The sequence below is a fragment of the Aphis gossypii genome, chromosome 3 (genome assembly GCF_020184175.1).
Source record: "Aphis gossypii isolate Hap1 chromosome 3, ASM2018417v2, whole genome shotgun sequence".
NCBI lineage: Eukaryota > Metazoa > Arthropoda > Insecta > Hemiptera > Aphididae > Aphis > Aphis gossypii.
Genome location: NC_065532.1, coordinates 33,346,904 through 33,364,581, shown reverse-complemented (window position 1 = coordinate 33,364,581; position 17,678 = coordinate 33,346,904). Strand labels below are relative to the sequence as shown.

The 17,678-nt window shown below is 26.2% G+C and overlaps 1 protein-coding gene across 1 annotated transcript; it reads left to right on the top strand.

The window, feature by feature from the left end:
- Nucleotides 1-5,675: 5,675 nt before the first annotated feature.
- LOC114118994 (ATP-dependent DNA/RNA helicase DHX36-like) lies at nucleotides 5,676-13,420 on the top strand. Its single transcript, XM_027980447.2, has 18 exons — nucleotides 5,676-6,017; nucleotides 6,425-6,571; nucleotides 6,653-6,837; nucleotides 7,302-7,447; nucleotides 7,519-7,690; nucleotides 8,573-8,753; nucleotides 9,200-9,392; nucleotides 9,536-9,710; nucleotides 9,803-9,951; nucleotides 10,027-10,116; nucleotides 10,206-10,417; nucleotides 10,502-10,579; nucleotides 10,641-11,029; nucleotides 11,093-11,278; nucleotides 11,350-11,681; nucleotides 11,764-12,070; nucleotides 12,770-12,867; nucleotides 13,159-13,420. Exons 1-18 carry the CDS (start codon nucleotides 5,969-5,971, stop codon nucleotides 13,223-13,225), a joined length of 3,156 nt encoding a protein of 1,051 aa, XP_027836248.2. The 5' UTR covers nucleotides 5,676-5,968; the 3' UTR covers nucleotides 13,226-13,420.
- The last annotated feature ends 4,258 nt before the right edge of the window (nucleotides 13,421-17,678 follow it).

Sequence of the window (17,678 nt, the reverse complement as noted above, 5' to 3'; positions counted from 1 at the left end):
GTTGACTATCCAAAATCCAATATGTCGCGTACCCTAATGTATGTTCTGTTCCATAGGTCCTATTCCTATATATCGGTATGACAATTCTATTTTCGTCTATATTATGTTGCTTATACCAACTGTTTAACTACTGTCTACAATATTTGATTCCTTATGAAAATTAAATGTTATACGTTGTCATATTTATACTTTTTTATAACTGTCTTAAATCTTAATGATCTCTAAAGGATAAAGATCACGATTATCTAAGAGTGGAAATGGTTAAAAACGGGTCTGAGTTCATAAGAACATAGTCGACACTCGACATTGGATGGCCAATTACAGTGCTGTATTAGAAAAATATATCAGTTTATAGGTACCTCAATTGAATATTATAATAATTATTATACAGGTAGGTAGTAGGTAATTATAAACATTCATACCTACTTATCTCCTGATTCAACTATACCATTAACGGGAGTAATTTTATTTTATTTGAAGAGGAAGACTGAATTAGTTTCTGACAAACCGACCCTCGGACATGAATCCTTTACACTATTTTTTTATTTAACTTAAATAATTTTTTATACTTGACAACATTTTTATATCACATTTTATTTATACGTTGTCGTAATATTGATCAGGCTTGTCTTGTGAGAGAGCGTTGGGGTTATTACCCCGACACATCACAAAATAAATTACAACAGAAAATAAAAAAAAAAAAAATAATGATGACTAAATGCAAATAGAAAATAATCGATAACGGATGATATGAATTAAAATAAGAGTATATTAGCGAATAATATTTTTGATTTCTCTCTCCGGCATAGCGCTGCAAGATGCAACATTATTTGTAAGAAATTTGTGTTCAGCTGAACCAACTTTGTTATATTGTTATAAGCAGCTTTAACACAAGAATGAATTGACCTATTTTCAAGCTTAAAGTCTGTAGTACCTATCTGAATTTTTACTAGTATTTTACAATATTTAAATTATTCTTATATACCTAATATAATGATAATTTTCAAATTATAATATTTTATATGCTCATAAAGTTATAACATGCATTAACTACTTTACAATGTCTTAAAAATCCAACGTACAATCAGGGGCGTAGCTAGACAATTTTTCTTGGGTAGGCCCAATATTTTGGTGGAATAAGGATTATCACTGAATATTTTTATTAAATAAAAAACATGATATAAAACTTTCATTTTTGAAGAAAAGTGGGTAGGCCCAGGCCTACCTGCTGGCTACGCCACTGCGTACAATCACAGATAATGTGGCATAATGCGCATTTTTCATTTTTAAATTTCATAACAGATCGATTCGCTTAAATTTGAAAGCTGATTTTGGTTTTTCTGAGCACACATTTGATATCTTGTGTGTGCATTTAATGAGAAAAAACAATGAGTGTACTGACATCCAATTATGATAAATGATAAAGCTGACTTTGTTTAAAATTAAGTGTTGAGTAATTTATTTGATCATAAAATAAAAATTATTTTTATTATAAATAATTACAATTTATTTTAACATTTACAAATATCCTATCTTATTTATGATGATAAATTGAAATTGTTAACAGATAACCAAAATATGTTTTAAATGAACAGCAATCATCATCAGTCTTATAAAAAATACTTTAATATGTATTTGAATGAATGAGTAGGTATTTACATATTCAGTTCAATATTCACTTATAAAAAAATCTTGCTTGTATATTTTTAATATTTTTAAATAACTATGTATAATAACAACTCATTAGAAACCTTGAATTGAATTGCTCAACATTATTTTATAGCAAAATACTTTAAAGAAATAGAAAATGCATACAATAATTAGCTAAAAAAAAGATAAAATATTAAAAATAAAAATATACCACGTCCGTGTGTATAATATATAATAATATTAACATTTGGTCAAAATTTCTGATGAAATTCTATGGTTATTATTTTGTTTTTAAATTACACCGAAATATTAAAATTGGTTATGACTAAATATATGACGTGTAACCGACCTATGATAATTTATAGGAATTAAAAAAAGTTATATACACCCTCCGAGTTTCAAGGAATTGATTAATAAATCTTTTATTGAAAAGATCCAGTAGTTTTTGGATCTATAGCAGACAAACAATGAAACATTAATTATTTATATATAATTAGAAAATTAGATATTATTCTACAAACACGTATGTATATTATGTTACCGATTATTAGGTTTTGAAATAATAATAATAATAATATACTCTACACTCGATCCATGACCTTGAAACTGGCGAGACCTTCGTGTATCATGGACTTGACTCATACTCGGTACACGCATAATATTAGGTAGCTATGTTATATTATATACGTATTTTGTATACAGTATAATCACTGATCGATTGGCGATCATAGCATATTTACATACTAATGCGTAATATATGTTGTATTATTATTTATTATACATATATGCCGATTACCGATTATTTCAATATATAGCGATAGCATAGTTGAAAAATAAAATAAATAACATTTAATATATTTTATTATTTTATACGTTTGTCAGCATTCGACCGACGGACACGTGCCACTATATAACAGCGATTGCGGCCAAAAATCAGTGTGACAAATTAAAATATTCCTCATCTGGTCAACGTTTACTATTCAAATATAATATTATTATATTGCATTATTATTTTATTACTCACACTATGTCCAGAAGTGAGAGAGATGATAATAATAATAATAATAATAATATACTAATGAGTAATGATGTATTTTTATAGTTATTATACGTAAAAAAATATATATATAATATACTTAATGCGTAGAATATTATGTCTATCCTATGTTATGGTGTGCTTAAATGCGTAGATATTAATCTTCGTTACATTACTACACTTATTATTAAAAATTGTATACATGGGCGATTAACGGGGTGACTTTTATTTTACCATTATAATTGCAGAATTTCAGATCCAAATCAGTGACATGATATTTATTATGAGGAATTGATACGTGAGATACACTTGTTATTAATTGTATGGTTATTAATACAATTAATAGTACTGATTTTTCTTCATATCCTCTTTATCAAGAAAATCCTATATACGACTCTGACTCGTTCTTCTGATTTTGCTATATTGTTATAATATCCGTACATTCCATACCTATACATATTTACATTATAATTTAATAAATTTAATGTAAACACATTTTTTTTTTATAAAAATTTTAAATCCCTATGTTCTTACATTAAACTCGAATGCCATAAATGTTATATCATTGCTTTGAAATACTTTCGCATAAAAGTAAAACGATTCTAAACGAAACTTGATAAGTATGATAACTATTTATACACTTCATATTATTTATTGAATTCCATCACTAATGACTACAAATATTTATAAGCTAGGAGATACTTCTATATAGACCTATAATACTGCTAGATATTAATACATATTACATCATAATATTATATAATTTATTGAAGGACATGTGTATTTATTGCGTAAGTTATAAAAATATAAATAGGTAATTGGTTATCAAAAAACCAAAACAATTGATGTCTTGTACTTTTATATTTCTTAAATTTAGTTAACAAAGTAAAAAATTAAAAAATCTTCATGTTACTCTACTGTGGAATAATTTGGTCATTATTGTTTAGTGGGGTGAGGGAGTCAGGGAGATACAATAACATTGTTACATGAATTCAAGGGCGTATTTCTAGGGGGGGGGGGCGATGGGGCGATCGCCCTCCCCAGAGCCTCTGTTTTTATTTCTATTTAATAGTACCTACTTTAATATTTTCGTAATTATATGTAATTATGATACAAAAAGTGTACACCGAATAAAGTAAAATAATTAAACATTTTGGAATAGCGCTCCTAGTTGTTTAAATAGGTTAACATATACATTTTTGTATTTTTGGTTTTTTTTTTAAATTGTATCAATAAGTCGCCCCCCCCCTTGAAAATAGGGACAGAGACGCTCTTGCATGAATTCAATTTATAATATAACTTATAAGTGCATGTAGTCTGTAGGTATATAAATGTATGCAATATGCACACACGGAAACAAATAATTACCTTCATTATATTTAAATGTTCACATAAAAATTGCACATTATAATATGACGTTGCTGATGTGCATCGTAACTATGTGATAAAATAATATTCGACCACTCAGTGATTTGAGTGATTTATTTTTGAACCACAAATTACAATACAATGTAACATAATATAGTATTTAATATTTATGCAATAGTATTTATTACCAAGTAATAATAAAAAAATATAATTAAATATATCAATATACAGAGTGATTTACCAAGATTATGCGTACTTCCATTTTTCATTTAACAACGTACCTATTTATGTTTATAATAGGATTTTTACAACTTTTAAACATAATTGAGGCTTGAGGGCCAAAATTTCATATACTTGAATTAGTCGAATTTAATACAGTTTTTACGAATAATTTGTAGTGATATAAACTTTTTTTTTAATAAGAATCAATTGTTTTTATTATGGATTATAAAAATGATTTTTCTGAAAACGTATGTATATCTATTTATCGAGATTCTAACACGTATAGTTTGTGAGTTATAAAAGTGTTTATACCAAGGATAATAGTCATTAAAAATAGTTTTACGAAACTATAAAATAAAATATATAATATTTAATCTAGTGTCTACTGTTTACATACTTATTATACCCAGGTATTAGAATAATATAATATTAGAATATAAGACCATTAAGCAAAAATTTAAAAGTTCAAAACATTCATTATAATTTTTTTTTTTTAATGGGGCAAATATGTCTCCTAAATCACTGTGTATATTTTATTAGTTAATTTATAAAACTATTTAAGATTTTAAGATAATTTAATATTGGTAATTGTATTATTATAATATTATATCGTGTGTAAGTGTAATAAATATACTTTAATGATCTTAAATTGTCTACCCTAAGCCCCGTAAAAAATTGTTAAAATATGACAATAATTATGGTTTGTAATTCAATACCAACTGTTTTTAAGGAGTTAAAAATAGAACTCATCATCGACTCGTTTTTGGGTATCAAATGTCATTTTTCTCGAAATACACTCTGAAATAGGTATGTAAATTTGTTTTCTTTTACTCACATTAGAAGGTTCACAGTTTATTGTTGAATTTTGAATTTATGTTGTTATTGGAGTTAAGACAAGTGGAGTTTGAAGGTTTGAAGTGGATGGCAACTGATCTACACATTTCATTATTTTTTACCAGGACCATCTACGATTTTTTCGATAACCCTCAGCGATGAATAAAAAGAGTTGGAGTTCAATAAAATGTTTATCGATTTGATAACCTAATTATTGGTTCGATAAGCAGTTATTGGTCGTTTGTGCAACCGATCATAAATCTACTGTTTTTAAAAAATAGCAATACCTACTATTCTACTATAGGATTTTACTAACACTACATAGTCAGTAATAATGTTCTATTCTGTGGACTGTGGTAATATAGGGTAATATTATGTTTTTTGTAATTATTACATTTTGGCGCGCGTTCTCGAGACTACAGTGTGACAATACAACAGATATATAAAAATACTATAATATACTATAGATGATAATACTATATTATTTTATTTTTTAAATCTGTGACCACCGTATGGTATCGGTCGACTTATGATAAAGATAATTATTGATAACGTTGCTACTTATTTTAGAAAAGAACATTTTTTAATCTCTACAGTCTACAGTCCTCTGTTTTAATAGTTTCTGATTTACTTGTTACTTCAATATACAGTGAATATTCACAGTATATTAAACTGATACAGGTTGCTTAAATTTTGACTATTGACGGAACTATGTTAACTATAATTCTTAGATGTTAAAAATGCATTTTAATTATTAACTGTTTGTACCAGAAAATGTGATAATATTATTAAAAACTACTTATACTATAAATACTGTAATAATAAAAAAATAATTGGCTGTTAAACTTCTTCATCATCATGCCGCCAATGAAACCTTTTAGAATTAATAAGCAAACTGGGCCTAAAGGTAATATTGGATTGTCCCTTGTGTTAATCTTAATATTTGTAATGATTAAGATTTAATTCTTAATTATTGTAATAAACATCTCCATTGCATGTAAATTAATTACCTATTCAATAAATACTTTAGAAATTATTTGTAGTTTTTCTTGTTTAGAACATAAACTAAATCTCTATATTTATTAAGATAGTGTTATAATACACTCTGTTACTCTGATTGGTAATAGTCTAGTTATACTGAAATTATGATTCATTACTATTAAACTTAAAATAATCTGTATAAATTATTTTTTGTTACAATTATGTTCAGCAATATAACTATGAAAAATAACATTGTAAAATATATAACTACATTGAAAAGTATTTATAATACGTATAATTTATTTTTACAAGTATTATTATTTGATATTTCAGACAAAAATAAAGGACCTAGACAAGGATCTAAAAGTAATCAGCATGATCATGATGACTTCATTTTGGACAATGGTGGGCCATCAAATACGAATGATAAACAAAAATCAAGATCATCTCATCCTCCTCATTTAAAAGGAAGAGATATTGGTATTATATAATTTTAATTGACTACCTGTATTACATTTTTATATTATATTAATTTTATATTATTATATTATTTAATTATAGGCTTATGGCATGCTCGTAAACAAGCAAGTATGAGAGAGGATGAAGAAATGCTTGATATGGCAAGACCTAAAGTCAAGCCACCTTCTCATTTAAGAGGTCGTGAATTAGATATGTGGCATAAAGAACAAAATCGTATATGGCAAAAATCTAAAAAGAAAGAACAACAAAAAGAACTAGGAAAATGTGTAAGTTTTTATTTAAAATTATCAAACTTTTGAAACTGAAGTTTTACTATATTTTGTTGTTTTTTTTTAAACTTTCATTGAACAATTTTTCCTTTCTATACACTCTAAAATGACCCTATGATTTATGACATTTCTTGCCAGACTTCTAGCATTTCAGATATTTCATCTTAACCTGCCCCAGCCTATCATCCCAATTATTACTATTATCATCTATTATTCATTTACAGTTCCTCTAATATTCCTTTTGACACCAAAAATATCATACTTATTATATCATAATTTTTTAACCATAATATATGCTTTTTAATTTAGTTTTATATTCTTCTCTTTATTTTTTGTATATAACTTAATTATTGTTATTATCATTGTTCCTTTATGTTTCTTGCTAATACCTAATTGTCGTAGCTAGTTGTAATAATACTTAGTTAAAATAAAATCTTATTTAAGAAATTATCTTATTTTAGTTTATTAAGTTAAGAATTGAAGAAATTAGTCGTATGGAAATGCAATTTCAACAACTTGAAGAAGAAATGCCAATTCCTGATGAAAACATTAAACCGTCTGTTACATCAAATTCCAAATTGAATACAAAAGATTATAGCAATCATAAGTAAGCTTGCTTAGTGCTTTATATAGATTTTGTTAAATACTTCAATTGTTGTTACTTATGAATTAATGAAGTTATAGGGCTTTAAATCTTTTGACATTAAAAGATGAAGATGTAGATGAAAATGCCGAGTACATAATAGATAGATATAAAAAGTTGGAAGATTCAAATTTTAAAAGAAAATTTTTAGATAATATTACTGGATCCATGGAAGAAAATCTTGTCGCATCTATTCAAAGTAATATGGTATGTTTCAAAATGTTTAACTCATTGATTGCTGTGTGGCTGCTAGGGTCTATTTGATTACAGTTGGTAATAGAATATAAATGATTTAGGATTAAGTGTCCTATATGACTACCTTTTTAACACCAAGAACTAAAAGTATTTACAAATTGTTTCAAAGGCCACAAAAAAGTATATAAAATGTTCAAAAAACTTCAGTTTGCAATAAAATGTTATACCAAACACTATATTCTGTAGTGTAAGAATATTGTATGTAAAAGAAATTATCTAATAAATACTGATTTTAAATCACTAATCAGATAATAAGTACAATGGTAATGTTCTCGTTATAAATTAAATATTGTCTTCAGCTTACAAAACGTATGTATTACAAATAATGCATTCTAAATAATCCATTTTATTCTGTTATTTTTTATACTACAATACACCAAATAAAATTAATCTAATATCAAAATTAAAAGTAAGAATATTATTAGTTTTTTATATTTTAATTTTAAAACAAGTTATGAACATTTTAAAATTTTCAAAACAATTTACAACATAAACTTTAAAAAAAAAACCTGTAAGATTATCTATATTATATTCTTAATTTTAAATTGCTTAATAGGTCCATTTTTTTATGTTATGTGTTTGTAAAACAGAGACAATGTATATGGATGTAGTGTCCTCTTAGCACTTTCATGGTACTACTGTGGCCGCGTACCAGTTATTAAAATTTATTTAATTAAAAAAAATATATTCAATTTAGATAAGTACTTTACTAATGAATATTATACTTTTAATCAATGCTCTACATTTAATATGTATTATGTATATATTAATTGATATGATTGTTGTTTGTTATTCAAAAAATAAATAAATATTTACCTAATTTATAAATTTTAGAAACTTCAAAATGATGAATCAAAAAATGCATATTTGAGAAATGAACTTGAAAATAAACGTAAAAGTGTCAAGTATAGATCTATGTGTGAAATCAGAAAAAAACTGCCTTCATATACCAAAAAAGATGAAATTTTAGAACTGATTCATAAGAATCAAGTTATACTGATAAGTGGTGAAACAGGTAATTGTTATAATAACTATTTATTTTTTTATATGAATTTATGTCATTTGGCTTTTTTCAATATGTAATTTATAAAATATAACAGATTAATACTATAAATATTTCTATTAACATGTTAACTGTGTACTGAAGCCAAAGCATCATGACGATTTTTCAGCAACGTGTTTGACGCTATTTAGCGTCCAATATATATTTAAAGTAAATAGTTTATTATTCCCTACACGTTGCTGAATGTTATTTTATTATTATTTAGCATTATTAAACTCATGTTTTAAAATATATATTTAATATTTAAATACTGTTTGAACCTATAACCATACAGGAGCAATTTTTTATTTTATTTTTATAAAAGCTACATACATACTGGGTGAAAACTTCAAAAAAACATATGTATTATTGTGTTAAATTAAATTATATATATATATATATTTTTTTAATCTACATAGGTTGTGGTAAAACTACCCAAATGGCCCAATTTATTCTTGATGATGCTATTATGTCTGGCCGTGGTTCAACTTGTAGAATTGTTTGTACTCAACCAAGAAGAATCAGTGCTATATCAGTGGCTGAACGCGTTGCTGATGAAAGAGCTGAACGTATAGGAGAAGCAAGTGTTGGTTATCAAATTAGACTGGAAAGGTATGATACATATTTTTATAAAGCATATTATTATATTTTTATGTAAGCTGAGAAATACTAAGGTATTCACTATAAATGTTTTATTTTTCAAGATACAGGGTTATAATGTTAAGTAAATTGTAGATTGATTTATTATATTTTAGAAAACTGGGTCGTGAATATGGATCCATACTGTTTTGTACCACTGGTATTTTACTTCAACATATCCAAAGAGATTCAGCTTTAAATTATTATTCACATATTATTATTGATGAAATACATGAACGTGACACCATTAGTGATTTTACTTTAACTATTCTCAAGAGCATCATACCTGTTGTAATTATATAAATCTTTTTATTATAGTATTGTATGCATGGTATTTCTTTAAATTATTGTATTAATTTTTTTTTTATATATTATTTATACAGAGACCTGATATTAAAGTTATATTGATGAGTGCAACATTAAATGCTGCAGCATTTTCTAAATATTACAACGATTGTCCATCTTTGAATATACCTGGTTTCACATATCCAGTTGAAGAACTATACCTAGAAGATATCTATACATTAAACAAGTTTGTTCATATTTTATATCATTGCTAATAAATGATAATTTTATTTATTTGTAAAATAATTATTGCTGATTATAGGTTTAGATATTTTCCTAAAAAACAAACACAAAGACCTCGCAAAATAAAACCTGGTGATCCATTTAGTGAATTTGTGATTCCTTATGTAAAGTAAGTAGGCTTGTAGAAGATATGTATTTATATGTATATTGTGAACAGATAACCAATGTTAATATTTAAATAATAAATATTTTTTGTAGTGAAATGAGGAGATTCAAAAAATGTCCTTCAGTAGTATTAAATTGGCTGGAAAATCCATCATCTGAAGATACAGATTATGAATTAATTTCAGAACTCATTAATTACATTTGTAATAATAAAGATGATGGTGCAATACTTGTGTTTCTTTCAGGATGGGACCAAATATCAAAACTGACTAAACTTTTAAAAGATAAAGGCTTTGGAAATACATGTAAAATATATTTTATACATTTAGAATACCTATCATAATTTGTTTTTATAAAATTTTGTGTATGTACTATTTTTTATTTTGCAGCTCGATATATATTAATTCCTTTGCATTCCATGTTACCAACTGTATCTCAAAAATCTGTTTTTGAATCACCACCTCGGGGTAAGCTTTAATTATTTAAATTTTTTATGTATATTTGTGTATAATTTTAAAATTATAATAGGTGTTCGTAAGATCATATTATCCACAAACATAGCAGAAACTTCAGTTACTATAGATGATGTGGTTTATGTAATTAATAATGGTCGGATGAAGTTAAAAGGATTTGATGCAGAAAATAATATTGGAACTCTTAATGAAGAATGGGTGAGCTTAGCTAATTCTAGACAACGTCGGGGTAGAGCAGGTCGTGTGAGACCTGGTATTTGTTATCATTTATACACAAGAGGGCGTGAAAGATCATTTAATGATTATGTACTACCTGAGATGATGCGAACAAGCTTAGAAGAAGTAATACTTCAAGCTAAAATATTACAAGTTGGTATGGTAACACCGTTCTTGGAGAAAGTAATGAATCCGCCAGAAACCAAAACTCTTGAAGTAGCTTTAAAAGTATGTTATGGTTTATTTTACATTATTAAATGTACCATAATAACTATTTATTTTATTTTATAGCTATTGATAGACTTGAATGCTTTGGATGAAAAAGAAAATTTGACTCCATTAGGTTTTCATTTAGCCAAGTTACCAATCGGGCCTCTTGAAGGTAAAATGATTATCTTAGGTGCAATGTTTAGTTGCTTGAGTCCAATAATGACAATTGCTGCTAGTTTAAATTTTAAAGATCCTTTTGTCATGCCAGTAAGTAATATATTAATTACATTATCTGGTACTACTTATTCTTGTATGTTAAATATACATTTATCATACAGGCAAACAAAGAATATCAATGTCGTGAAATAAAAAAAGAAATGGACGAAGGACATCAAAGTGATCATCTTATGGTCACAAGAGCTATGAGTAAATTTTTATTAGCAAAACAAGAGAATAGAGCATGGGAGTTTTGTAGAGAAAATTTCCTTATGTTTAATACAATGAACATGCTGCATGAATTAAAATCTCAATACGCTAAATATTTATGTGATCTTGGATTTATTAAAACGCCCATTTATACAGATTCTGAATACAATCAGAATTCAAACAATGTGAAGCTTTTGAAGTGTGTTCTAGCTGCTGGTTTGTGCCCTAATATTGCTGTTTCTAAGTAAGTAAAATAAATCAATTAAAAATGTTTTTAAAACAATATAATATATAACTTCTAAACTAATAATTATTTTTTTTCAAAGCCCCAAAATTAAGTCAAATGGCCGTAAATTTTCCAAATTTGTTACTGCTGAAGATGGAAAAGTTGAAATTCATCCCAAGTCTGTGAATTCAATTGATAGTTACTACGAGAGTCCTTTATTACTGTACCACACAAAACTAAAGACCACTTCAATATTTTTACATGATACCACTATGATTTATCCATTTCCTGTTGTGCTGTTTGCAAAAAGCCTTAAAATAAATGGTGAAAAAACTGACCATGTTACATTTAGTCTTAACCCTCAAATAAATTTCACTTGCTCTAATAGGACAGCAGTTTTTATAAAGGTGATTATACAATTTTTAATTATTAATAATATTGTAGATTTAATAATTATACTACATTAATGAATCTAACACATAAATTTGTTTGTTATTATTAAGGATCGATTAAAAATATTAAAATATTAAATTTAGTTATTCGATTACATTAGTTTTGTATAAATTTGTCAGTTTCAACAATAATTTTTATTCAAATGCATATTTTTAACTAATATATTATAATTAATTATTTTGTTATACCATATTATATTTTTGTTTCATAGATGTAAAATAAAGACGGGACATAATATAATATAACCAAAAAAATCAGTATAAACTAACTTTTGATGTAATATGAAATTTGAAAATAAGGAAGGCAAAGACTGAGCCGATAGTAAATTAAACTGATATTTTCAATAGACAAATATACAGATAATAGTTATTCTGAAATTATTTACACTCTTATAACTTTTTTATTTTTTTCCTAAATAAATTTTTAAAATCTTAAATAATAATTATTTGTTTAGACAAAAACAACAGTATTTGATACATCAATATTAATACTTACTGTTTATTATTTCTTGAAAAAGTACTATCTTTAATACTCATAAATAATTTAAAGTGACTCATTTAATATATTTTACACAGGAAACGTTACTGAATATGTATACTAATCATTAATGAATTAATATAATTATATACTATCATTGATCTTTATATTTTTAGCAAGTAAGAAAAAGATTGAAGTTTTTGATTGATCATTTAATGTCACATCCTGAAGAAATAAGTTTTAATTCAAATTCAGGCAGTGGGAAAGCACTCAAGTAAATATTAAAATATTTAATAAATTATATACTTATACGTACTTAAATTCTCAATTAATATGGATTTAATAATTAATTTTATAATATTTCAAAATTAAATTATTTGTGCTGTTAATTAAAAAATTCATGATTTTTAAACATAAAAAATAGCTCATTAACTTATTTTTAATAATTTAATTTTTTTTTGTATACATTTAGATAAATAATGTTTAAATTATCCAGGCATGAATATTTTTTGTGTTGTAATAATATTTTTAATTTAGTCACTCATCATTATAAATTATTTTTCAGACTTGTTGTTGATCTCGTATCTGCAGAAGAACATCCTGGTGTATTAGAATTTCCTTTTACGTTTTAAATTTAACCCTGTCAACATTTTTATTTACTTTTATTGTACAATTTATAAAAAGATAACTTCTATTATATATTGTAATTTTATTTTAGTACATAATGTGTATGTTTTTTTATTTAAGTATTTACTAAAGAACCTGGTGCCAATGTAATTATTGTCCTAAAACATATTTTATTAAAACAATAATTCTGTCTTGTAGAATTAATAGTTTTTTTTTTAAAGATGTTAAATATTTTGTATTTCAATATGGATTGTACAGTTTTATCTATAACAATTACAATACAAATCTTAAATATATTTCAAGTTGAATCTCAATTTGAGAATTTGAAATGCTTCTCTTATAACTATATAATATATTTGGTTTCATGGTATTTATTGTATGAGGCAACTTGTTGGTACTTGGTTAGGTTTTAGTGGTAAATTATTTACATTAATAATTATCATTACAATTAAACCAACATAAAAATACCAATAGATATGTTTATAATTGGAATACTGTAGATATTACTTTCATTATACAACAAATTAAAATATAGTAGTTACTTGTGAGGTATCTTAATGTGATTATAATTAACAATTTTTCACAATACATTTTAATTACTAGAATTAAATGTGAGTATTTGGATAATAATAATTATTATGTTGTTTTAAATACTTTGAAATTTTAATATTTCTATTCAAATATATAATAAATACTTTCCTTATGTTTTTATTTATCTTTTAAATTCAATTTTTATTCAACTTAAGTTAAGTCTTTATAATATGTTTTTCTTAAAACCATTTAGCATTTTGTATGTTTATTGCAAATGCATTATTAATTGCTTTAATTAAAAAGTAATCATGCATTTTTCTTTGCAAATTAAATATTTTATATAGGTATATAATCAGAAAGAAAACATATGAATTTACAACGTGGTATGTTGAAATAAAGGTAAATAAATATTTGGTATTAATATAAATAGAATTGGTAAAATAATTACCATAGTAGTATAGTACTTTAATAATACTTACTATATTTTATATCAAAACAGATTAAATTTTACTATGAATTATTATTATAATATTGTACATTTTATACCTATTTTATAATGTGACATGTGTATTTATAACTATGTATTTACCTTAGATGAGGCAATTAAGTGATAACTATGCAATGTAGTAAATTATTATAGTTTATTGATGTAGGTATATAAATATATTTTTTTTTTTCTATCAATATATTATAATATTGTTAATTGTTTAGTTAAAAACAAAAATGTATATTTAATGTAAACAATCTCAAATAACTAATAAGGTTTACATTTTAATATTGTCTTTATATATTATAATATTACATATTATATTTGAATAGGTAAGGTTTAATTCTGGTAAATTACTTCTCAAAAAGTCCTATCTCGGGTTCTCTTTTACGTGTTCTTTGCCCAGTATTCTTAGTTATATCCCTTGGTTAAGAGATGTGCATCGTCGTGTTCCCATAGTTCACGCGTCTTCAAGTTCATGTGTTCGTGCAATAATTCTATTATCTTTTGGCGTCTGGATGACGTTTATCCAAACCTATACCTAAATTCTTTTGATTGCCATTGTATGTTTATGCACAACAGCATCTATATGGTTAAATACTACAGCGTACGTTGCTTACGCCTAGTCGCACTATTCCTATATGAAACGCGTTTTATAGTATAATATTATGAGACTGTAAATCATTACTTATAGGTATATAATTGGCGTAAGTACTTACAAATTTACAATGTAATATGTAATGTATATTATGTAGTCTTGTTGAACTTTACCATTCCCCGTGGCCTCGTTAGGTGTATTCTGTAATGTGTTACCTACTAGTACGTCACAGTATCTAGTTGTAATGCTATACGTAGAATATCAAAGCACGTAGTAAATTACCATCATTCAGGACAGATTTAAAACTTTTATGTCTTTAGTCTCACCCTGTGGTGAGTGTGAAAATAATACGACTGTACAACTGAGCGTATAATAATATTACTATAAGTTTATACATATATTTTTTTCGGAGTGTTACGAATACCCTTGGGTTGCCTCCTTTATGGCCTTAGGCTTGTACGTAAACTGCAGGTAAATGCTCTACTACATCGTTACTGGGTACATCATATTATACCTATGTATTTTATACTTTGTACTGCATGCACTCCTTTACACCTTATACCAGATGAATCGAGCTTCGCATTGGTAAAGCAAAATCGTTTGAATGAATTTAGTCATAATAAAACATACCTATTATGATTTTACATTTGTACAATAAGAAAGCAAAACTGCTCGGAGCAGTAATTAGTATGTACCGACTTCATAGGTGGCCCATGGCTTTTTGTACGATTTTTTATCAATTTGGAGATTTTTCTAAGTTAAAGCTATAAACAGTAAACTGTAAGTATCGCTACATTGCTACCCAAAATAGATACTATATGAATATGCATATGATGGGCATAAAAATATATCTAGTTTTTTTTTTTTTATAATTATCTATTTGTTGAAAAATATGCAAACGTTTTTGTGAAACATAAGTACTTATAATAACTAATTTGAGCTTTTATGAATTGACATTTTTCATAAGATGTATCCTTTTTTAGAGAAGAGTTGGGTTAGGTTTGGTAAGTCCCATTAAAGGGAAAATTTTCTTAATAGCACACCACATACTAAATGTCTAAATTCTTGCGCACTTCTATAAGACTGTGTTGTGTCATGAAGTTCTTAGTGGACTTAGTCATAGATGTCTTAATAAAATATTGCACACTTGGTCATTATCGGTGTTTTATCAGTGTTAATTCAAATTTACATTTTACATTTTGATTTACTTATTTTAATCTAACCAACTCGACCATTAAGTGGGGTAAATGCTCAAGAATATTTTTATTGAGAACCTAAGTATCTTGTCAAGGTAAGACTTTGAGACATTAGGTTTGAACATTTTTGTTTTTTATAACGTCGCCAAGTTTTAAAACTCAATGTGTGCACAAATTTTCATAACACACGTGCCAGCATATTTTTGGGAAGAGGTTGGTACTTGTAGGTTAGTAGAAGTGCTACCACCACGGGGATTTAAAAACAGATTAGTTCTTACTATCGTTGACAAATGAGAAATAATTAAATAATTAAACAAATTACTAAGTAGTAAGTGTTTGTGTAGGTACATGGCAGAAGGACTATAAACGATTTGCATTTGTATATGGATCAAATGGAATCACCAAAAACTGATCACTGGCGATGCCGAGTAATTCAGCTAGTAAGTAGGCAAAGTCGATAAAATTGTATAGATACTTAGGTATATTTAAATATTTAATGTATTTGTTGTGCCGTTATAAAATATGAAACGGTTAACTATTGAAGTCAACTCATCTTATAGAAGTAGGTAATAGGTGTAGCCGGTGTAGGTAGTTAATATAATACAATATAAAGAGTAGATATAGGTAATGAAGTTTATATTTAAGTATTAAACAAATGATGCACACAATAAAATATATACATGCTAACATATTATGAAATATAATAACAATATGATTATGTACAAAAAATATAAAAAAATCAATAGTATAATAACAGTTGGATATTATACAAATAAGTAATACATAATATTATCTCTAATGTAAAGGTGTCGTGATTATATTATTATAAGTGTTAATTTTATTATTATTTTTTTATTTAATACCGTAGATCCGTGATTTTGTTAAATTCTGCTATAACAGTCCGATGCGTTTGCATTAATTACCCAAATATACACCTGTTTAATTTTTTTTTTAATATTTTATTATCCAACAACTACGTCGTTGCAGTTAACAGAGCACAACTTGTATTATAATATCATGTGAATACGATTGTATAATATAGGTGTTCAACAGTGCGTTGTGCGTATATTATAATATGTTATACATCCATACACGCGTTATCACGGAATCCGTCAAAGTGAAAAAAATCCAGTTGCATAATAATTTTACGAAAATTTAGAATTCTGAGTAGGTAGGTAGGTATACGCAGAGAGCGAGAGAAAGTGAAAAAATCGTGATGGTCACGCACTCACGCGAACATACTCACACGTTATGGAAGGTACGCTCAGTACGTATATATGATACTGCTCTGACAATACATCTTTTTATAATAATGGAATAATTATTGCCTGGACATAAGGTAAACAATAACGATTATTTAGGTACGTTATTACACTATATATTAATGCGTGTATTGTGTATGTATAACAACAACGTATCTCGGTTGGGGGGGGGGGGATATGGATGAGATGAAAAGACGTATAATAATTATAAAAAGTCGTCCTTTTAAATGTGGCGGAAATGGCAAGTGCGTTTTTTCGTGTAAACGTATATGAGGGTGCGGTGGTGGACTAATGATAATAAATAGTATTTTTTTTTTTTATGTATATTATAAATGGTTTTTTTTTATATATTTTAGTCGGTCGCAGTAGCGGCTCGTGAGTTAA